General features: G+C 37.9%; 1 protein-coding gene across 1 annotated transcript; it reads left to right on the top strand.

The window, feature by feature from the left end:
• The first annotated feature begins 896 nt into the window (after positions 1–896).
• Positions 897–22103, top strand: LOC306801968 (tyrosine-protein kinase TXK-like). The gene is made up of 15 exons (XM_079305576.1): positions 897–1485; positions 7331–7382; positions 7595–7697; positions 7868–8076; positions 9089–9154; positions 9761–9815; positions 10634–10713; positions 12075–12202; positions 13325–13399; positions 14360–14531; positions 15222–15438; positions 16394–16458; positions 18437–18555; positions 18999–19156; positions 20467–22103. The coding sequence occupies exons 1-15, from the start codon at positions 1470–1472 to the stop codon at positions 20533–20535; spliced, it is 1584 nt and encodes a 527-aa protein (XP_079161702.1). The 5' UTR covers positions 897–1469; the 3' UTR covers positions 20536–22103.
• The last annotated feature ends 2322 nt before the right edge of the window (positions 22104–24425 follow it).

Here is a 24425-nt window from a genome sequence, read left to right as displayed (position 1 = left end):
AACTCTCTCTTGCAAGTTGCATGCCCTGTCCCCTCTGCTGGAGGCCAATGTCTCCACAGTCTTACTGAAGCCTTCTTCAGTATTTATTTCCAGTGAAATTATTAAGAGTAACCAAGCTTAATACATTCTATCATTCTCACATTTGAGTATTTCAGTAATCAGTTTTAGACATGTTTGGATTCCCACACTGCTTTGCTTAATGTTTTCTTTCATGTTCAAAAGGAGGAAGCCTCCTCTTTCTTGAAGAAGTGCTTTCTTTTTCTCATGCTATTCTATTGAAAAGCTATAGGCTGCCAGAAAAGGTTCAAATGTCTATTTCCTTAATGACAAAGTCTCAGAAGTTTTTCCAACCATGCAAACCAGCCTATCAAATTGTTGAGTCCAAAACCACTCCTCAGTCAATACCATCACCAGGTATAGTTAAGAGGGAAAAATCTAGGGATTTCTACTCTATCTAGTAGAAAAATCAGTGGAAAAAGCAATGTGGAATATCTAAGGTAAGCCAAGCCTGTCTTTCCTTCCCTAACTGCTCCTTTGAGCCCTAAATTCTCTCCAAAGTATAGTGTTGCTAACTCTTTCAATAAAATATAATGTTGTAAGTAACATTTCCCTTAAAACCCAAATGTTTCCCTTAAAACCCAAATGAAGCTTAGAAAAATCAGAAGATTAATTGATTGCAATGAACATTAAGCCTTATTTCTTTGCAATAATTAGATACTTATCACTGATTTGTGTAAGAAAACACACCCCAGCTGTGTAAAACACACCCCAACTGTGTGAACTTTTGGCAGCCGTTTTCTCAATGGGATGGGTGCTTTGAATCTGACCCTTTCACCTGCCTCTTCCCAGTACCTGAAAACATTTCTGCCTACTTGCTATTGGGATGTCAGGAACTCTGAGGCACCCAGTTTCTAGATGAATTCATTTTTTGATTTGAGTGTAGCCTTAGGTGGCTAATTTTAGAAAGGATCAGAACACCTCTGGAGGCAGCTGTGCTGCTGACTCTCCTGGTGTCTACAAATGCAGGATGAAATGCTGTGCCATCCTTTCTTCTGGATGAGCTCACTCACCCTTAAACAACTTCAGCTCTTCCTCTTATTTTTATTATAACTGATTTTTTTCAAATGTTAGAGTCAAAAATCCTTCTGAACAAACCCAAATGCTGTGATCTACATCTGCTGTGGCTTTTAAACTTTTTTTTTTTAAATAAATATTTATACCTACTGGTAACAGTTTAATAACTTTCTCTTCTATGAAATGTTCGATACTCGAGAGCAGACAATTTTTTCTACTGCTTTGTTTGGGTTTTTGGTTTTTTTAAATAAAAGGTAAGTAGGCGTGGTCCAACAATATTTGTGGTTTACTGTGCTTCACACCAGAGCAAAAAGAGCTCAGTTTGGGCTGTTTTACTGACACAGCTGACAAAGTGAGGTTTGCATCTTCATTTTAATATAAACGGATAACCAGACATGATTCTTTCTACCTGTAAGTAAACTTGGCTGCATATCTTGATCTTGAAGTTTTGTTTCGTGCAACAGCAGTGTACTTAGCAAATTAAGTATTTAAATATTGCCATAAAAATGCAAATCTATTTTCTCTTGCACTGTTAAGGGGACCTCTGTTAAGACTGCTTGTCTAGACTTTTAAAATTAACACACAAATATTAATCCATTGCATGATGGATTTAGCAAAGCAACTAATTTTATATATATATAAGGAGATATTTCCACATACTGTCCTTTAACTTGTGAACTGTGCAGATATGGATAAAAAATTTGGTAGAACTAAACTTGTCTTTCCTCAAGAGTAGAGTTAACTCACAGGAAACACAGGAAGCCTCAGCTTGCACATGCCAAGAGCTGAAGGCTTGTATTTTAAAGTGCTTTTAGAAGCAAACTATGCTGTAGCTTTCTAGCAGGTTGCTGAGTTTTGTAGTAATGTTGAAAACTGGCAGGCCACACCAGGAGGCACAACTCATGTTGCAGCAAAGGTCTGGGTTTGATGGGTGAAGCTGAGTTTGTGGTGTTGAACACAGTTAACCTTCTGCTCCATTGCAAGAGCTTCTTGCAAGACATAGTAGAATAGTGCAAAGCTTGGACATGGACTAGAGTGCTTTCAATGTTAGTAGAGCACTAGCAATTCAGAAAAAGAAACTCAAGTGAAGAAAACTGTGAAATAATGAAATTATAAAATGCAAATGATAGAAGTTAATTTCTAACTCATTGCTTTTGTGTTTGATGTTGCTTTCCTAAAGCTGCCATTTGCAGTGAGTAACAACTGAAGACTGGAGGAAGATTGCACATATATGTGTGAATGTGCTCATACACAGATATTATCAACCCAAAGTGTGCTCTGGGTGTTCTGGGACTCTATCAAGCCATGATGGGTTTTCACTCTACCTTCTCTGTTCTGGTGGAACTCTCTTTAAGCTGCTCAAGCAGGTGGCTGTTTCTGACAGCTGACCTATTTTTTTCTGCTTCCTCTTGCATCCCATCTCCTCTGTTGTGCACAGATAAATTTATTTCCAGGACTCAAAAGTTGGTTATCAAAATGTCAGCTGCACATTTTTAGGTTAAGTATTTATCAAAGTAGCTTCAACACCAGTTTCCTAGTGTTTTTAATTCAGCCACATGCTTCTCATGCCATGGTTATTTCTTGTTTTGAAACTGAGCATCCTAATAGGTGTGATGTACATCCATAGGCTGTCGTGGCTCTGTGCTTGTGTTGGGATTCTTATTTGCTTGCCTGTAACCAGGGTGATAATGTGACACTATTTTATAAACAAGTGTCTACCTCTGAAGTTTCTCATTTTTAGAAAGGAAAATACATTAGCAGTGAAATGCTGTATATTTGTTCGTTCCTCTGTTAAATAACTTTGTCTAAGGTGGCAAGCTTTCATCAAAAATTGCAAAAATAAAATACTATCTATACAATTGAAGAAGGAAGATGTTGGATCTAGAACCTGCCACCTCAAATACTCATTTAATTTAAACCCAGGTTGTAAACTACTGAATTTAGTTGTTCCATCATGACGTGCCTTGAGGATCAAAGTAACGTGTTTGGGGATTTTGTGTTTTGATAGAACTCAAGGGAATGTGAGCTGAAAGATTTAAAGGGGCTGGGGATGCTGGAGAGATCTTCCTTGTTATGGATTTAAAAGAAGAGAGATTTGATAACTTTTTTTTTTTTTTTTTTTTAAGTTTTTGGGAAGCTTTTTGGTTAGGTAGGAAACAGAGAAGTGGAATCTAAAATTAATGATAGCTTCATAAGTACTTTATTTTAACAGACTTCAAAATTAATTTACTGTTAAACATTTTGGAATACTTCTTCCTCTTAGCCTGTATTTCATTCCTGTGTTGTGTCTAAGCAGTCTGTCATTCACAAAATGGCAAATTTAACTGGTCTCTCTGTTCTCTTCCAAATATGGAAACGAAAAAGTGATTTGCTTACTGAAGCACAACTCTCAGTGACACCATCAGTGACTAATTTATGAACTCTTCAGTGTGGTTACATGAGTTAGGGCCCAGGGGATCCAGGCCAGCTAATATGTGACTCTAACACTCCTTGACAAATCCAGTATTTTGCTTAGGAAAATGTCCTTGGTCAAAAATTAAAGGAAATCAGATAGAATAGTTCCACTGATTTCAGCAATCTACCTGAAGGGATAATCAAGAAATATTTTAAATTATTAAATTCTAATGATCACCTTTCAATTTCTTTGTAATTTAAATAATAGCTTTAAAAAATAAAATGCAGGATTTTAAGTATTATAATTCTTTCTTAGTTTTTCTGGTGGCTGTTGAGAAAAGAGAAAGGAAGGAAGAGCACAAGACATGAGAGGGTTCATGTGGGGGTGAGAAGTGTCAGGCAGGAAATATCATCTTCCTGCCATGTGACAATGTGCTCTGCTGTGCAGCCCTCAGCATGAGCATCTTCCTTGGCCACGAGCAGGAGGCCAACAGGAGAGCAGGTTAAATTGAATTACTCATTCAATGTATCAAATCTTTCCCCATCTGCAGTGTTGGCCACATCTTTCTGAAACAGCATCACAGTCTGGGCCTATTTTCTGAAGTAAGTTATGAGCTTAATAAATATCAATTTAATTGGAAAGGAAAAGTGTAGCTCAAGAAGCTTGCCAACAACCAGGGAAGATGTAAAATGCATAAATCAGTACATGAGTCTTTGCTTGAGAACTGGAATTTCAAGCCATCAGGTCAAAGCTTTTTGCTTTATGTCAGTTTAACTAAAGCAGGACTGAAGGCCTTTCTCTATGGGATCTGATAATATTTCCTAGCAGACTTGACAAATTTGCAAACAGAAATGAACAGTTTGCACTGCATTAATTTACACTTGCACCAATTTCTACTGAATTCATTCCACAAATACTCTAGGAGTAATGCAGGGACAAAAGAATTTCAGAAGTGACCAAGGTTGCTGAGAAAGGATGTTTAAAGACAAATTCATTCTCAAAGAGCTGGAAATTATCTGTTTTAGGACAATAAGTGTCTGCTGGATTGTTAGGCTGTGATTTCATGCTTAAAATACCCCAACAGAACAAATGAGGACAACTAAACTTTGGCAGGACTGTGCAAAGTTTGTGCTGTTCCTTCAGATCCCACAATTCAGTTCAGCATGGTCTTACCTGATTCATGTTCTTAGTCTAATCTGAGCCTTAACTAATAGAATTTATCATATTGTATTTTGTCATCTTTATTGGATTACACCCTCTACCCTTGGAAAAATTGCTCAAAATGAAGCACATGTCCCAGGAAGGAAGCATCACAATTGCAACTTCAACCTATATCTCTTCTGTGGTTTTATGGACAGGACAAAAGGCTAAATATTCAATATCATATATGCTTAGGGTATTTTTTTACATGGCATTTATTGCTAATAGCTTTTAGCACAGTAAAAGGAGGGTGTCAGACACAAAAATCATCCATTAACAAAATCAGATTCACTGAATGCAAAAAGGATTCCTGACCTTACACTACAAATATATTCAAATTACTGGACTCAAAAAGAAAACAAGACAGAATTACACATCCCTTACATCTGTCTGAAGTGCTTGCTTTTATGATAACAGCCAAATCTTTAAAAACTTTTTATATTATTCTAGTGTTACATAGAAAGTCTGCAGTGCTGCTTCTAATTATTTCTTGTAAATGTTTTATATGGAGAGCAAATAAACTGATGACAAATAATCTATTTAATTAGACTAGATGATACAATGAGAATAAACAGGTAGAATTTCAAATATCATGTTCCTATTTGCAAATAATGGCATACTTCATAGACATTGACTAAACTTCATAATTTAGTCAATAAAAAATTGACTAAATAAAAAAACCCCTGAAAATAAAAGAAATAAAATAAACCTGAAATAAAAGAAACCCAAGCATTATTGTACCCAGAGTGTTCACTATTTATGAGGCAGTTTTAAATGCCCAAGGGGTATTCAATATACACTGGACAATTATGCAGCAAATAAACTTAATTGACTATATCTTTTTAACCTGGCTTTGAAGAGAATTATCCCTGTCAGCTGGTTTGGGTATTTTTTGTTGCTGCATTTTTCACAGCTGTCACTAAAAGCTTTTTTCAAACAATTGATGGTATCTTCTGATTACTGTTGGCTCATCTGTTTCCCACACAACAGATTCTTCACAGGATACAACAGTCTAAGGGGAGCTTCACCTTGACTTTCAAGACAGTCTAAACAAACCACTCATGAGACAGGACTCTTCCAACTGAGAACTAGGTTTGGTCTTATCATTCAGCCATCCAACATTCTTGCTTCTTTTATTAGTGCAAGATTTGCTATGTTATGTACCTTCATAGAGAAAATAATGGCATTTTCATAATGCAGTAAGGTTGCTTAATGTTTTGAATGCTACCTTTCACACTCTTAGCACATTTGGCTTTCAGTTGGTAATGGCAAAAAGTCTCCCAGGATACCAGAAAGGGACATCCTATTTATTCCTATTCATTAGGATCAACAATGCAAAAGTGCCATGAGGGAAAAACAAACTATGTGGAAGGAACAGATGGGACACACAAAGAAATATTATATGAAATACAAAGCAGCAAAATTCTGAGACCTTGAAAATCTGAGGCCTCTTTGCAAACTATGACTTCTGTAGCAGAGAAAAATAGGACACATTATAGTGGGATATAAAGTTCATTTTGTGTTAGTGCAACTGAATATGAGGGGAATCTTGTCTCTCCATCCTTGACTCTCATGCCTCTTAAAAGGCTGTACGTACATTGCACCTGAGAACCTGAGCCTGTTCTGCAGGTGCACTGCTGCCCTCCCACCTGCCCAGTGGTGATGCATGAGTCTGAGACACTCCAGGTGACTGACCCAGCACAAAGGGGTTACCTGCCCCTTTAGCATCCTGCCTTGCTCAGTTTGAGATGAGATGAGGTGCAGAGGAAAGAGTATGGGATCATAACAGCTGCAACCTGGCTCAAATTGGGATGGGAACATAAACTGGGGAAAGTACATCTCAGCTTGGGTAGGATTGTACCAGAGCAAGTGTCAATCATTTATTTACCTCATTAAAATTTTCTTCATGTCTTCCAACCTGTTTGATATCATAACCTCTCTGCTGCCTGTACAAGATATATTGGATTGGTTTCTCTCTAAATTTTTTGGTGTCTGTGATGATGTATCCAATGTATTTTGGATTTTATAATCAATTTTATAAACCAGGGTTATCAGCCCCTTGACATGCAAGTTGAAAACACTTTACATTTGGGCTAGTGCATTTATTATGTTGCTAATGGATGCAACAGAAAACAGGAAAATCAGTATTAATTCAAGAAGTTAATAGAGTGTGGCTCCTTTAATAAACCTCAAAATCAAGAAAAGCTTGTCATGCAAGTGTGGTTTTGTATTTGGCTTAAGTAAATTTAAAATCATGTCAGTGCTGAAGGGGACAGTTCTCTACCTCCTGTCCCTGACAAGATTCTCATCCACCTCATTGCACCAGGTAGAGCTTGTGCAGGATGGTGTAATCAGTCCAATCAGTATGAATTTGGCTGACAATGTGTCTTTCTTAAATTATTATTTATTTTTGATGATTTAGTGAGCTGATTTAGCTCATACATGCTGCCTCATAATTGCCAAAACACTGTCAGGGACTGTGGTAGGAAAGCTCTGCTGGTTTTGGTGGCTACAAATTCAGCCCTAACGATTTGCTAGATATCTCACAGCAAGAGAAAGCTAACAGTGGATCTAAGCACATAGGGTAGACCTTAATTCTGTATGCTTTGTGAAAAAAACAAACAGGAACACTGTAAATATGGAAAATGTTCTTGTTCACAGATCACACCATCCGATCTGTTTTCTGCTGCTGCTGCTGCACAGTGCAAGAAAGGTATGTGAAATGCTTAAGCTTTTCAGTTATTAAGTATCTACACATAAAGGACTTCATAAAATATTTACAGTAGAAGAGCAAATATGTGGAAGTTTAAGGACACTTTACTCTGCATATCCCTAATGAAAGAAAGCATGTAGAGCCATGGATATTTTTATGTGGAAGTTTAGAGATATGCACTCACAAAAATGCTTCATGTTTTTCATAATCAGAGAAATGACAACAAAAGTGAACCTGGACCCTGATGCTGTTCTGGTGACCCAGTACTCTGCCTCACAACCAGATGTTTCCTATGAATCTATTTGGAAGTGTAAGGTAAGTAACATTTTGGCAGGTGAAAAGAGAGAATTGAAGTACCAGAATAAGCAGGGGAGTAGCTAGCTCTTGGGCATATACAGTTCTTCACTGCATAAAAATTACAGAGTGAAGGCAACTAGGCAAGAAGAGAGAAAAGTCTGGTTATGAAAAATGCTTTTATTTTTCAGCAGCGCAAGAAACTATTGCAATTTAAGAACAAGCCATTGCCTCCTCTGCCTGCTGAGGCCTTCGAGGACTACACCAAGAAACCCAGAGTTATTGCACTCCATGACTTCTGTGCTAGAGGCCCTTTAGATTTACCTCTCAAGAAATCAGAAGAATACATCATCCTTGAACAGTATGATCCCCTCTGGTGGAAGGCAAGAGACAGACATGGGTAAGAGGGAGGGCATCTATTTCAATCTCCCTACACAGAAAGAAAAAAGCCTAAAACAACCTGTGCAAAGGTGGGCAGATAGAGTGAGACTTGTGGGACTACTTAGGAACAGACTTGAAAGTGTTCAACTACATGTGAGGCACACAGATCAACTGGGCAGGTTTTCAGCAGGGTTTGGCACCCCAGAAACGGACAGGGCATCTAGAATTGTTGGGAATTCAGAGTTAAGCCCTACATTCAGTAATTTCCTGAGCAACAGAAGGGTGTTTGAAGATCATGTGAATCACTGAGCGCTGAGCTGTGTGCAAATACAGCTTTCCATATTTTGAGTGCTTTACAATGGAGTGTGTACATGTAAAAACTTTATGAAACCATAGAGATAATAAAGATATAGCTGAAACAAAACCTCTTACCCAAAATACATGTTTATTTTAGAGAACTAGATAACTTCAGTTAGTATCCTTTCGACACTTAGGTTTGTTTTGTGTTGCTCCCCTTTCTCCTTTGCATTTTCTTCTTCAGTGTATCCTGTACTCTGATGTTGGGAATGGTTGCATATTATGTTATAACCATCTGCTTTCCCTTAAGATTTCTCCTTTAAATGTCTTAAATGCTTTTTCTCAACTCATGTTTTCAGCAAAAGTATACTGACAACTCTTTTGTATGTACAAGCAAGCACACACTTTATATTTCTTCATATAGGAGTTTTGAATAGGCCAGAAATAAAGATGGTGGCTTCTAACTCAGAAGAAAAATATTATTTTTTCTAAATGTCAGCCTATACCATCTGGCTTTTTCATTTGAGAAGCCATCCACAGTTGTGGGACAAAAAGGTTGTGCCTGGGATGATAGGACTCAAATTTTTATTCAGTTCTAATGCTGGAAATCAGTATCTAGCAACATAGCCCCTAGTATAAAGAACATTTGTAATTCAGCAAAAGCATTATGTATATCTTAATCCTACTAATTTTTTACACTGTACTATAATATTATCCCCAATATGCTGTTTCAGGAATGAAGGTCTAATTCCCAGCAGCTATGTTACTGAAAACAAGAAAAGCAATTTAGAAAAATATAAGTAAGTACCTTTGAAAATTGCAATTGTGCTTTCATTTCTAGCAATGGATTTACAGAGACACATTTTAATGCTTGATCCTTCAAATCTTTATTAGACATGTACATGTTTATTAAAAGCTTTCTTATTTTTTTTTTTTTTGTTACAAAACATTGCTCTTAAAATGAATTAACATTCGTTTGCATGAATCACAGTGTGAGAATCTGGATTTTTCCTGTTTCTGTAGAGCCAATGCATAATGTTTCTGTATTCTGATCTTTACCTGTTGTGATCATGTAGCTGCAAATTTAAATTACTGGAGAGAAGATTAAAATTCTGAAAAATTGCAGAGAAGAAAGGCTTGATGTAAATTTCTGTAAATTTCATCAAAGTTTGGCTTAACTTTTTCCTGGAGTTTTCTTTTATTTGAGCTAATATTTAGTCACAGTAAATTGGGGCCAAAATGTTCTAAAAGAAGTCTAATAAAATCATTCCAGATTAAGACACGTTCATATATAATGATAGTTCTGAACATGTTTTTGACTTGGAAAAATGCAACTACTAAACTGGAAAACTAAGCAAACATTCATTTTTACTGGCTGAAATAACAAGGTTTTCTTCTTGTTGCAGGTGGTACTGCAGAAACATAAACAGAAGCCAGGCAGAACTTCTTCTGCACCAGAAGGTAACTCAGCTTACACATAGAGCTAACAGTACTGAAAAATATCTATCAGTAGAGGCATAAGGAACATTATCACAGTCAAATCAAAGTCTGTTTGGTATGGTGTAAGAGAGAAAGTACCTTAAAACAAAAAGACTTTCTGATATAAGTGTAGAGTACAGACTGTCCAGATTTCACAAAGCTTTAAGTTATAGCCCCAGCAAAGTCTATGTAGATTTTCCATGCCAGATAAATCAAATTTCATGGCTTACTGTGCTTGTCTTGCTCATTAGACACTGAAAACTCAAATCCATGTAGTGAGCTAATTACTGAGCTTAGCAGAACTTAGCAAAATTTTATGTCTTCCTTGAATACAGAGCAAATGATCCATATTGCATTCTACCCCCTGTCAGTTACCAAAGTGCCTAACTCACTCAAACTCATTGAGTATTTTCTCAAGCACTAACTCAGGCCTGGGACAAGAAAGACCAAGGAAGAACATCTCAAACAGAAGTGTTTTAACTGCATTTTTTTTCCTAGTGATTTGTACAATTTGAATTTTTAATAAATCAAAGCATTTTCATTACTTCACACTGTAGAGTGTAATTCAGCTAAATTATTTATCTCTAAGATAACTATTTATCTCTAAGATTACTATTTTCCCTTGGTTTATTTTGCTCTGCCATGTACCTGGCTGTCCATTCCTGTTCTCCACTTCTTTTTCTTCCTCCCAAATAGCCATAGGTATTCTACAAAATTTGGTAATTGCTGCAAGTCCTATCTCAAGGGAGCATCACTGAAGCTCAAAAGCATAAAATAACTCTACTTGGATTTCTTTTCAGCCCAAAGAAGGTGCATTTGTTGTCAGAGATTCAAGCCGACAGGGTCTTCTTACACTGTCCATGTATTCACGGGCTAAAGGGTGAGTTCCTCTCAATGCTTAAGGTTTGAATCAAGAGGTGATGGAAAAGCTTCCTCCAAACTCTCAGAATAATTGGGTGGGTTGGACATGCAGTGCACAAGAGCAGGGAACCACTGGGATGCTGCTCATGTGGGGTTAATTTGTGTGAAGAAAAGGTGATTGTTGGGCAGTGGATCTGGGAGTCAGTGGGCAAATGTCCTGGCAAGACATGATGACCTACACTCACTGAAATTCTCAAATTATCTGCTGTGAAAACTGTGCCACAGCCTTTGGCCCCCTGCACCAAACTATTTCCTTTCTCCACAGGCTCTGTGCACTGTAAATCCATCCCAGACTCTGCTGTCCTCATTATCTCCTAAAATCACCTCACCCCTACTGTGCAGTCTTACTTTTGCCAGACAGCAGCCACAGGACTCACACTTGCCTGTAGCAGCAGCAATCACCTGCAGCTCTGACTCAACCTATTTCAAGCTGTCTTATACCCTCTTCATCAGCCCTCCTACAACCCCCTGTCTCTGCTTTCCTTCTCTCCTCTTACAGCAAGCCAGAGGTGAGAGCAGCAAAGGCATTGCTGTTCCACCACCCTCTCTCTCCCTCCCTCCCTCCCTCCATTCCCTCCTTGGAAACATGGGCCAGCCCTCCCCACCACCCCTGTGCTGGGGAAAGGATCACAATTTCTGATTCTAGGCTCAGCAGTGCTTCTGACAATGACTCAGTAATGCAGACTGTATTATAATGCTTCTGTATTCTGACCTCTGCTTCTTGTGACCATGTGGCCACAATTTAGAGTACTAACCTTCAGTAACCACCAGCCCGAAATGCAAATTTAACTGCTTAATTTAGAGTGTCACAGAAAGCAGGGATAGATGGGCAGCAAAATATACACAAAGCAAAAAAGACAGATAATGTGAAGAAATACAGAAAAACAAAGGTTTCAAATAAAAGCTCCTATGAAGACCCTTTGAAGAATGTAGAACAAAAAATTTAATTTCATGCTATACATGAATATGTGTTTAAGTTTTTGGGAGAAAATGTGGATAATTAAAAACATTTTAATTTTAAAGGGTTATATTCAAATAAATATTAAATTACAAGGGATGCTTCTTAAACACTATGGCTATTCTTATGAATGCAATGATATAGGGGTAAAAAATACTTGGGCAACAAAAAACTTGTGCAACTATCTCCTAAAGCTGGGAGGAATTTTTTTAAAATTTTTTTCTCCTGAAATGCAGCTACACACATCCATTTCAAGCTGTGTCCCAAGTTTTCAGATTTTTCTATTCTTTACAAATGAAATTTAAGCAAATTTATAGTATAAATTATTTTTACTGAAGCTCATAATGCTTTGTTGATTTCAGAAGTCATAATGGAGATATTCTACATTATCAAATTAAACAAAACCACTTGGGACAATATTATGTAGCAGAAAACTATCTCTTTTCATCTGTTCCTGAACTCATCGAGTATCATCAACGCAATGCTGCAGGTAAAACACGTGAGCTGATAATGGGTTTATACCTTTTTTAATATTTTCCTTATAAAAAGAGACACAAGTGTTTCTACTGCTAATAAATTCAAATATGCCTTGATTCTTTCTGCCAAAGTCATAGCTGTCATGTGCATATACCATGGGGGAAGTGGGGAAACTACCAAACTCATCTATATGTATGAAATGAGTTTAGCAAAGATAAGAGACTGCTCTGTATTCTCTTGGTTCATATTTGACTGAATGAGACTTGGGTGAAATTTGATCATAAATCTTTCTTTGTCTACAACAAGGACCTGCATACATGCAATTTAAGAAAAGCAGGAGCTGTGCTGTGCATCAGCAGTGTGCTACTAATTTTGGAAAAAAGTAACTGACCCATACCAAACAATCAAGGGCAGAATTAGGGAGCATAAGGACTCTCTAACACTGGCTTTCAGCTTGCCAAGGCTAGACATCTCTGACTGTTGGCTAATGGCAGGCTTTTATAATTTTTAGCATGAAAAATATCCTTAACTTTGGTTCTGCCCATCATTTTAATACAATATAAAATGGTTTTACTCTGAATGCTTGATGATGGGAAAACACACCAACATTCCTTGCACTAGTGAAGAAGATATAGGTTTGACAGAGCCTTTTGCTGGAGGGAGGAAAATTGTAAGAAACACTTGTAGCAGAAATGGCCCTAAAAGCAATAGTTCATCAAAAAATTGATGAACTCAGAGAGTCCTTGGTGAAGGATGTATTCCTAGAACTGTTGGCTTATGAATGCAAAGAAAATAAATGACAGACATAAAAATATTTCAAACCTGGGAAGTCATGCTGGCAGACACTGCTTGGGTTGATGATACAGTATTTTAGAACTCCTTTAAGATCACTATCATGGTACAAAAGAGTATTACTGTTGGCTTTATGAAAGTACAGATCCTTTTGTAGTCAGGGCCATATTAAATAGTGTCTCTCCATTTCTTCTCACTGTAGTGTTTTATCTGAGCAAACTGCAGGCAAAATAGAAATAAGAAATTTACATCAGATTCCAAGTATCTTTGATTGAGAAGAGGTGTGATATAGTGTATTTTGATTAAGTAATTGGTCAGAATGTTGTGGCTTTGTCCCCTACAGGTCTTATCACACGTCTCCGACATCCAGTTGGATCAGATGGATGTACTTCACCAGAAACTGCAAGACTGAGTTATGGTAAATTTTTTTATCTTCTCTTGAAGGAGATTTAGCTATCTGCCTAGGCAAGAATTTAGCTCATTTTCACCCAGCTAATAATTAAGCTGTATCTGTGAAATTCCTTGATAATAATAAACAGCAATACCAAACTTGGTAATAATAAACACCAATACCAACAGTGTAAGGTGTCAGTACCAAATGAGACACCTGACTCAGCTGCTTCTGTGCAGTGACTGTTGTGCTTCTGTTACAACATTCAGAGCTATCTGAACTATTCTAAGCAAACCTAAGACTCAAATAGACATTTAATTGCTTTCAAAAGGCTATTTGATTTATGCAAAAGCTTAGGAAACCAAAACTGAAACCTGAAATTAATACATTTTATGCAGAAGATTTTCTTTGACAGTTCTGCAGTAAGAATGGGATCTTACATGGTGTTAAAAGAAATAAGAAATAAATGGCAGTTTTGTGTATGTACATCAGGAATTTCATATCATTTATTGGACAATAGGAAACTCCAAAACTGAGCATCTTTCATATTCCCATGAACCCCAAGGCTTAATATTTCTGAAGGTTTGAACTATTGTAGTTATTACAATAAAGGTAGCCAGTGACTATTTCTGTAGCTGTACTATGCATCTGGAACACGTTTGGAGCTAAGAACATCACATATCATAGTGCCAGAAAAGTTCTCATGTGTAATCAAAGCTAAACACTTGCCTTATCTTCAAGTCTCAGACATTCTTACACTAAGCAAAATCACTAATCACACTCTCTAAGCTGTAAAATAGCATTTCTATTTAAACATATATGAGCCAGTGAAAATTTTCAGGTATTTAAAACTCATGCTATAGCTGATGACCAAGTGTGATGCTTTTCAGTGTTCATTAACTGCCGTCAGCAAGGCAGCCATGTCTCCTGGAGCAGGGCTCAGGAAAGCTGGCCTGAGTCTCCTGACATACTGGGTTGCTTTTACAGAGGAGTGGAGATTAAACCCATCTGAACTGCTGTTCCTGAAAGAACTTGGACGTGGGCAGTTTGGAGTTGTTTATCTTGGTAAATGGAAAGAGACTATCAAGGTTGCCATCAAAACAATCAATGAAGGTGCAATGTCTGAAGATGATTTCATGGAGGAGGCCAAGCTGATGATGTAAGTACAAAAGCTATTCTGTCACTTTACCACAAAATAAACATAACCTAATTCCATTTCAAACAAATTGACAAAGCAATTTAATGGGAATGGTGGATGTGTGGGATAGAAAGGGTGATATTAAGGTCTGAACCAAGCTGGTGCAGATGCTTCCTATACCCAGACTCTTTCTTTAGAGTGCCTTGCTCTGTGCTATGGACCTCAATGGGGAATAAATGTTCTGGTAACATAATGTGCTCATACAACTGTTCCTTAATACATAACTCAGTGTCTCTAGGAACACTGGCAGAACTTCTATCTAACTAAAGCTTTTGAGAAACTGTATTACCATATGTGTAAATTTTGCCAGTATCCATATGAGGTCTTGGCAAAGCCCAGAAAAGAAAAACCCTTGCAGGGCCAAGGCCCCTGCCTGTAAGCCAAGTGTAACTTGACCTTCCCATTTTGCATCAACCAAACCAAGCTTTGCATTCACTGCATTTATATAACTGATGCACAATTGTGAGCTCACAGAGAGAACTTTTTGAAGGAAGTTGCAGAGAAAAATGTGCTAAGTATTGGGAGAGCTCTGAAGAAAGCTGAATAGGACATTGTTTATCAAGTAGTGAAAGTATTTTTCAAAACCATCATGAGAATCAAAGGCTCTGTCAAGAGCAAATATTAGCCTGTCTAAAATTTGATTGTAAACAGGAAACTCTCCCACCCAAAGCTGGTCCAGCTGTATGGGGTGTGCACACATCACAAACCTCTCTACGTTGTGACTGAATTTATGGAAAACGGTTGCCTGCTCAATTACCTCCGGCAAAGGCGGGGGAAACTCGGCAGAGATATTCTCCTGAGGATGTGCCAGGATGTTTGTGAAGGGATGGAGTATCTGGAAAGAAATAGCTTTATTCACCGTGATTTAGTAAGTACAAGAGATTTTCTATTCATTATCATCAATATTTCTATTTATCAAGGGATTATTGATAAATATTTGCAGTAAAGAATGTGCTGTTGTATTTTATGGGACGGTATGTATCCTGTATGACTTCAGGCCTGCAGGATCTAATAAGACAAACCAAATTCTTAGCTTTTATTTTGCTCATGGACTGCTAAAATAGCTACTTGAGATAAGTTTTTCCATTGGAAAAACCCCTTGAGAGGCCAGAGAAAATTAAGATATTGACAAGGAACTATCTGGTATTAGGACATCTCAATTAAAAAAACAAAACTATTAGAACACAACCAAAATCACAGCATTACAAAAGGTCAGCAGTGAGAACTTTAAAAATGAAAATATTTTTTAATCTGTATTTTTTGGCTCCTTAGTGCTATACATTGATGCTGGGATATACGAGTGGCTTTTCTGCTCATAGGCAGGGAATCAAAGAAGAGTTTATTTACTCCTTGATACTTTTTCAATGCTCACATTTTGATATAGAGAGGAAATCTTCCTCCTCTCCTACCTAGCAGTGTGAAGAAATGTAAAATCTTGAAATTTCCTAGGAGGTTGCTGATTTCTGTAATGAAAACATCACAAGACAAATTTTAAAATTTACACTAATTGTCACTAGTTCTGATGTTCAGGGAAGTATCTGGTTGGATCATTAGACTCTGGCAGCCTAAAATTCTTTCACTGTTCAAGAACATGTAAACATATTGCAACTCATACTATGAGCATTTAAGTTGCTGTGTGTAACTACGCAATAGTGAAATATGTTCCCTGACTCAGAGATTAAAAATTACTAATATTTTTGACCAATGCACTAATCTCTTTTCCTATATAAACACTATGAGCGGAAGCAAGTGTAATCAGCTGCTGTATTTCTTGTAAAATTCTTTAGCACTGATTTCAGACATGTTTCTCTCATTTTCCCCAGGCTGCAAGAAACTGTTTAGTCAATTCTGAGCACATCGTTAAAGTGTCTGACTTTGGCATGGCAAGGTACGAGACATTGACAAAGGTTTTGTGAGCACCTATTCTCAGACAGCTGCAGCATGATCTTTAGTTAACCTCAGTGCTTGCTTCACTGGTTTGGGGAATCCCACTGTGGGTAATTTTTGAATCCTGACGAAAATTGTAATGTTGTCTAACCACTGTGCCATGAACTGGATGTCGTGTTCTCCTCTTGCTCTTGGTGAGTGCAAGATAGGTAAACAGAGTGCCAGGTAAACTTCAAAGGTAGTTATGGACAGAGACATGCCCAGAGGGCACAGGGCATCCAGAAGCTTGAAGAAAGAAGTTTCCCAACTTTTCTAGAGCAGGATGGAGGTCAGAAAGTCACTAGGGACAGAGCTGGGAGCTGGTGCTGACCTCTCGATGCAGTGTGAGGCAGGATGCGGAGGACCAGGCTGGCAGGAAGTGTGATACGTGCTGCCCTAGCAAGGAAGTGGTTTTTCTGCTTAGTGACAGAACCAGCCAAAGTGAGGAAAAAGAGCACTCTCAACTCAGACAAGCACCAGCCTGAGAAACACAGCTCTAGTCTCACAGACCTTCCCCAGAGGATGCGGCTGAGCTGACCAAATGACGGAATGCTGCCCAAAGGGGATGTCTTCTTTCTTCTTTTCTCTTGCAAGCCCAGCACAAAGCTCTCCACTCTTGTGTTTTACTGGCTGTTTTTCCCGTGGGTTAGCAGACTGAATCAGCTCACATAAGAGCTTGAAAGACAGTCAGTGGCTCTGAGCAGAAGGTTGTGGTGACATTTACGTTGCAGCTGCAAATTGTTAGATCAGCACAGACACACTCCTTCGGTTTTACCTCCTATTTCTAACCTCGGGCTTACAACACCCTAGCAGCTCATAGCTAAGGACTTGTTTTTCAAAAGGCTATCCTGTGCCATGGTTGTACTGCTCCAGAAAAGGGTAAGGTCAGTATCAGGGTTCTGGACTTAGCCAAATGAATCAGAAAATACAGTAACAACAGGGTGGTTGTCAGGGTCCAGAATAAGAATAATGGGCCTGAATGGCTCACTGTGGCCACAAAGTGGAGATCAGTGGTGTGGCTCTAGGACTTGCTCTCCAGGGGAGGTTTTGAAGGAATGATGGGAACACAACCTAATTTTTCAGAGCACACACAACTGCTACTACAGGTTATTTTGTACTGCTATTTCATATGTTCCTTATTCAATAGCCTCACATGGTTCTGTGCCTGCACCCAAATGAGAAGGTGAGGCAAAGAGATTATTTATTTCAATGTGACCTCCTTCAAAATGTGCTTAAAAAAAAAAACCTTTATGCTTTCCCTGAGAACAAATGTGTACTGCACATCTGTGATCTCCTCAGGAACATTAAAACTTGGAAAATATGCCCAGAGTTCATAAGCATAGTAATTTAACCATTTAAAGAGTTGCCCTATAAATGCCTGTATTAGGCTCATAATTTCATTATATGAGGGAGGTCAGCTCCTATAAACTTAGGCAAAAACAATTATTTTAGTGCACCTACAAGAACTGTTGCCTTGAATGTGATGAACATTTCTTTGTGTATTGCTTTGGTACCAATGTTCCTATATGACATCTGTAAAGAAGGACAGTGAGAATCATATTTGGGTAGAACAAGAGGTTGAAAAGGTGGATCCTTTAAAAAAAAGACTAATTATTTGTTGCTGCTGATTTTCCTGAAAAATGATGTGAAATTATGTGTCTTATTAATACACAGTCAAAAAATGACAATGATAATCATCCTGTCAGTGTCACAATAGTATTAAAATGTTTTATTCTGACATATTTCTAATAAATAATCCAAATCATTCATTTAAAAAAATGCCTTTAAGTTCATAGCTTCCAGTATGGTTTTTTTGGTGTGCATTTAATACTAAAATAGCAATATAATTTTGTTGTTTCCAAAACTGTTTTTCTGGATTTCTAAACCATTTGTGGAAATGTCACTCCTTCAAACATATGTGGTTTCCTCTTATTCTTCAGGTATGTCATTGATGATGAATATATCAGCTCTTCAGGTGCCAAGTTTCCAGTCAAATGGTCATCTCCTGAAGTCTTTCATTTCAAAAAATATAGCAGCAAATCAGATGTCTGGTCATTTGGTGAGTTCATTAGATGAAAGTGCAGTCCCTGAAACTAATGATGTGCTGTAGGAAAGTGCAACTTTTTACTCATACTTCCTATCTGAAGCTTCAAATATTTTTCAAAGTTTGCTTATATTGGATAAATGGATTTTTCATTCAGAAGGTTCTGTACCTAAGAAGAAGATTTTGACTGAAATGTGCATTTTTAATGAGTCCTCATTAGCAAAATACATTCATCTCAGTTTCATGGACCATCACCTTCGCTGACTTAAAAGAGAGCAGAATAATATTAGTTGAAAATTGTTTGGGTTGTATCCTTCATTCAGCTCAGGTTGCCTGTATTTACATGTTTTTCAATACACAGAAGAATCAGGAGTGGTTTTTATTCCCCTAATGTTGTTAAAAGCTTGTGGGTTTGGCATCTTTTGTTTTGTCCTAAACCTGTTTTGGTTCACTTCTAGGTGTACTGATGTGGGAAGTTTTCACAGAAGGCAAAATGCCTTTTGAAACCAAGTCAAATTGTGAAGTTGTCCGTGAGATTTCTCAGGGTAACCGACTTTATCGGCCGCGTTTGGCATCACATCCTGTGTACAAAGTCATGTACAGCTGCTGGCACGAGGTTTGTTCCTCTTCTTTTTACCCTGGGGTATCACTTTATTATTAATTTTCAACATAGATATAAAAGCAATCTTAAAAGCTCAAGGCATTAAACCCTTATTTCACATCCATGGCATTCTCAGCATCTCCAGCTATGTTTTACACAAATCACACCTAAATTTACAAACCTCTGCTCCTTTTGACTGTTGCAGCTAAGAAATACAGAGCACACTACCAGTATGATAGGTCTAGACCATCCCTGGGTTGGAATATGCCATTGTTGTCATGTTTCTCCACTGAGTCCAATGTGATACCTTTCTCACATCTTTGTATCATGCACAGCCTTCTCTAGATCTGCTCTGAACAAAAACACTCTGATATACCAAGTGGATATGCCCACCAATGTAGATTTTGAACCCCCTTTTGCAAGTGTATATCAGTACCTCTGTAAATAAGTACAGTTCCTAGTCTGCACTTTTTTCACCCTCTCCAAGCTGATTTAGTACTTATTATTTCACCATTTCTCCAGCACCTATTACTTCCTGTATCGGTAACAAAAAAACAATTTAATCAACTTCTCCATCTGATTAATCCCTAGAGAGCCCTCCTTCACTAGTCTGTAGAAAAAATGAATCTTTTATTTTAGGTTAAAAGTATTTTCAAAAGAGCTTTATGTGCAATTTATTCATGTAAATGTGCAGGTATACACAGTGAATAGCTGGGGAAATTTGCTGCTACCATTGTCTCCTTTATATCCCACCTTACAACTCTGTATAAAACTTTTAAATCCTCAGTAAAAAAAAAAAAGCATAAGAGATCTAAAATCAAAATTGCATCTAGCTTGCCTGCTTAGTGCAAACATTGATTGGGGTGCCACCCAGCATAGAGATCATGAAGAAGTTCTCTTTTCTCTCTGCCACCAGACAGGAGTTTGCTCCATAGTGAGCTGCAGCACTTCACATTTTACAGCAGTGAAGATCCTTTTTCAAAAACACATGAAGCATTCCTCAATACTATGGTTTCCTGACAGGTAGGGCTTTCCATAGACCTACTGTGGGGAGAAATTCCATAGGAATTCTGATCCAGAATTGAAATAAGTATGAAGAAATTCCAGGAATTTTTTAAAGTACCCTGTGCTCATGCTGCTGGTGTCATGAATAACAGATTTTTATTTTTCTCTGAAATTACAATCTTGATCTTTTCCTCTGTATTAATCAAAGGAAGTGTAATTTTAAAGCAGTATCTCATATGTACATGTATCCAGTTTCTGAAGTCTGGTACTGTAACCTATCAATCTGCTAACAGAAATTTATCCTCTGCTTTTCTTTTCAGAAACCTGAAGGACGTCCTACTTTTGCAGAGTTAACAGTGACCCTTACAGATCTAACAGAGATGACATAATCACAGATTTTATACCAATGTATTTACTGAAAGGTTAGCATTAAGCATGCCACTAATGTAGCTGGTACAGAAAACTCAATCTTTCACAGAGGTCTCTACCTAACTCACAGCACCATCATCCTACCTACTGAAACAGCTGCTTGGTCTTGGCCCAGTTTTTACTTATTGGAGAAAGACACCCCAGGAGACTCATTTGGGACTCTCAAGGCTTTGTTTTCATGGTTAGGGAGAAAAATCTCCTGTCTGAAAAGCAGTAACCAAGCCTACTCACCTTACAGATCTTTTTATTCATTCTTTTGTTCAGACCTACACTAATTCTTGCATCAATATTATTACATTATTTGTACTTACTGTGACTCATGCACTGGGGAATACTGGCTGGCAGCAGCAAAAATGATGAAAGAACCTCTGATAAAGCTCTAACTAGGTCACTTTTAAAGGCAAGTCCTTGTGGTACTGCAAAGTATCCAGCCCTGGAGGACCAGAGCAGTGTTTCCAAGGGACAGCAAGCTAAGTGACTGGCTGCTGGAGCACTGGACCCACTACTTGGACAAAGGCAGGCAAAGAGAGCAAAGGCAGCAGTTCTCAGCAGCTCCCAAATCACATCTGTGTGACTGGAAAGACTGAGCACCTCTGAAGCCATTTTAAACCTGCATTGCAGGTCAAGGTGTCTTCAATTCCAATTCTGAATAACAGAAGGGGATCAAGGATTGCTTTATTCCAACCTCCCCCACAACGTTGTCTCCCATTCCCCTGCTCTTGCCTACTCAAACTAGTGTATTTGTCCTCCCCTTGCAAATACCCAGAATGGTTAATGGGCAAGTTAAAACTGGAACCTGACTGGATCCTAAAGCTTACATGGACATATCTGTACCTCTACTTCTTATGTTATTATTCACTTTTAATTTTAAATCTTAACTATTGTCAATACAAATATGTTGTAGAGAAGGAAAGTCTGATGGAATTCATAGTTATTTAAAACAAAATAGTGAGACCATTACAATATGTAATTGCATTGTGAATATGTAATTGCATTGTGAATTATTTATAGGTGACTACATGACAATATTTAATTTTTTAGGGTTTTGTAGATAAAATGTGTAAAACACAATAGATAAAGAATGATTGAGTTAAATTTAATTTTTGTCATAAATTGAGTCACAGTTTAATTTTTTATTTCCAAATTTTAAAAACAACTGAAGCAATAAAATTAAATATAGCAAACCCCACAAAATTTTGAATTTCCAAAAGATGATGGCATCTCATAACCAAATATTGTCCAGGCAGTAATCAGTCACCTTTACTGCAATAGTATTTTGATTGTTATCAACCCTTGGGAAAGGAAATTGGTAGTGCCATTGTTTGAACCTTTGGGAGCACACTTCTAAGGCATTTCTGCATCAAGTAAAGCATGGTAGTCTCATTACTTCATGTAATTTTCTGGAAGAATTGCCACCAACTGATGCCACTGTTTACTTTCATAATCACTTTATTTATGAGAATTCAATTCTTTATCAGAATTATGACTGAATGAAGATCTATAACTTTTGTTAATTGGGTTTAGCCCCAGCTGGGTAATCAACTGGGAATCAACCTGTAGGTTGAGATAAGTGAAACGAAATATAACAAAGTGATATAACATAGTGATTAGAAGGGGAAAGAGAGAGGGATAAAACCCAAGGGAAACAAGTGATGCACACTACCAGTGCTCACCACCTGGTGGCTGATGCCCAGCCCATCCACAGGCAGTAACCAGCAGCCCCCAGCCAACTTCCCTCCCCCTCCCCCCAATTTATACACTGACCATGATGTTCTCTATGAAATATCCCCTTGGCCAGTTCAGGTCAGCTGTCCTGGCTCTGCTCCCTCTCAGCAAAAATTGAGACAGTGACACAATACACATATGGAGCTCACCACAGCCTATGCCCAGGCCACAGAAGAACAAAGCTTTTCAGCAGATGATGCACTACAAGTGTGAAATTCAAACTCTCTACGTGGGGACTTTGAATAATATATGAGGCATCTTTTTTAACAGCCCTTGTAGAACTGGTTTTGCCATATTACGGCAAGTTAATATGTAATACAGCACCATGCAGTAAAAATCAGCTTCATTAGGTTTATGTACTCAAAACACCTTGCTCCTGTCTGTCTCACTCAGCTGTCCCATGGTGAATATGCACCCACCCTGGAAACTTGCTGGTCCAATACCTGGAGTCAATACTGCTTGCCTACAAGGCTTCTACCTCCCAATATAATCTTTCTGTAGGCTGCTTGGGGAAAAATTTCAAGAAGCTGTTATTAACATTCTGACACAGAAAAATTTAACAGCTGCTATCATCAAGCTGACAGTAAATAAACGAAAAAGCTCTAGAACTTGCTTTAGAGTCAGTGAAACTGGTGCTTAATTGGCAGCAAGAAATGGTCTGCAGTACAAAGGTCAGATATCTAAAGTGTATTTATTTACCAGACCAACTACACCCTTAAATAAAAACTGAGTAGGCCACCTTAGACCTCATGGTGACTGTGAGAGCTTATTTAAAATTCCAGCCATGTTCTAACAGACAAAAATGGATGTATAGTGAGCGACATCCTTGTCACTGACCATAAAGAGATGTCTATTTGCTGTTTTTTTAAACCTCCATGTGACAAAAATGAGATCTGGAAAAAGCAGTAAAGGACACACCTCCATACAGGGAGCCTTCCATCAAAGGCTGTAGGAGGGTTCAAAATCTGCAAAAATGTAGCTACTGTTTCCTGATCAAACATCAGAAAACTTGGAATAAGTCTGTACTATGGATGGGAGGAAGAAAGGCAGAACTCCAAGCTTTTGTGAGCCAGCCACTTAGGATACATCTCTTTCTATAAAAAAAGATGCGTTGTTGACAAAATGGAATTTATTTTCAGAAAGTGAAATGAATTCACTTGTCAAAAGTACTCCTGAGAAGCAATGCAGACCAATCACGAGTGTTTACAGGGCTGGTGACACTTTTTCCAGTGCCATTTGTTTGCCAGTTCCTGCCTCCTCCCCTCTCCCCCCAGATTTCACAGAGGGAGGCCCTAGATCACACCAAAGCACATCACCATCCCTCCTCCCTCCAGTCTGACTCCTGCTCTGCCTCCCAGCCATGGTCTGAACCATGGCACCACTTTAAAACCTGCCCAAAAGGAGTCAGCCTCTGCAAACCTGCCCTGCTGGGAGGATATTTTCTAGCACACTTGCTAGTTTTATTTTGCTGGAATCTAAAGGATGGGAGAACAGCATTTCCTAGAAATATGCAATTCCCCATATGCTCCAGGGTGCAACCCTGATGAGTAGAGTTTAAAGTTTTGAATATGTACCCTTTGGCATGAAATTTTATAGCATGGTTCTTTCAAGTGTGGCTGGAAAATGAAGATGATATAACAGATTTCTGTAAAAACTAATAACTGATGTATTTCCCCTTCCAAAATCGTGCAGATTTTTTAACCTATTCAATTCTCCTTAACCTACCTACATTTAGCTGCTGCAGTTACGTAATGAACTTAATTGCCCACTAATTTGTCCTGAGGTATGGTAATAATGAGTAGCTGCCAAGATTTGTTTAGTATCAGCATTTAAAAGCTGTAATTTGGTTAGCAGTGTATTGCCTCTGAGGATTGCTTTGTTCTTCTTAACCATTCACCCTACATACCAAAACACATCTAATTACTTTATATAATGTCCTGAATTTCACTGCCTGGAAAACCTGACAGCTCACTGAAACACTCTCCATTGAGATTGGCTGTGAGACAGCTTTGGGTTTTCTTCTCTAGTTTAGAAATATGAATGACACTCATTTTTTAACCCTTTTTTAAAAACACAGATAATTTAGTACATAACCATGAATAATTTATTACAAGACAAATATTAG

The sequence above is a fragment of the Erithacus rubecula genome (genome assembly GCF_903797595.1).
Source record: "Erithacus rubecula genome assembly, chromosome: 5".
NCBI classification, from domain to species: domain Eukaryota; kingdom Metazoa; phylum Chordata; class Aves; order Passeriformes; family Muscicapidae; genus Erithacus; species Erithacus rubecula.
Note: the sequence above shows the minus strand (reverse complement) of the source record. Positions and strands in the feature narration are given on the sequence as shown.

Coding starts and splice junctions, on each gene's coding strand:
- LOC306801968 (XM_079305576.1), top strand. Junction 8,077..9,088: donor AAGGCAAGAGACAGACATGG/GTAAGAGGGAGG, acceptor ATGCTGTTTCAG/GAATGAAGGTCTAATTCCCA. Junction 14,532..15,221: donor GAGGAGGCCAAGCTGATGAT/GTAAGTACAAAA, acceptor GATTGTAAACAG/GAAACTCTCCCACCCAAAGC.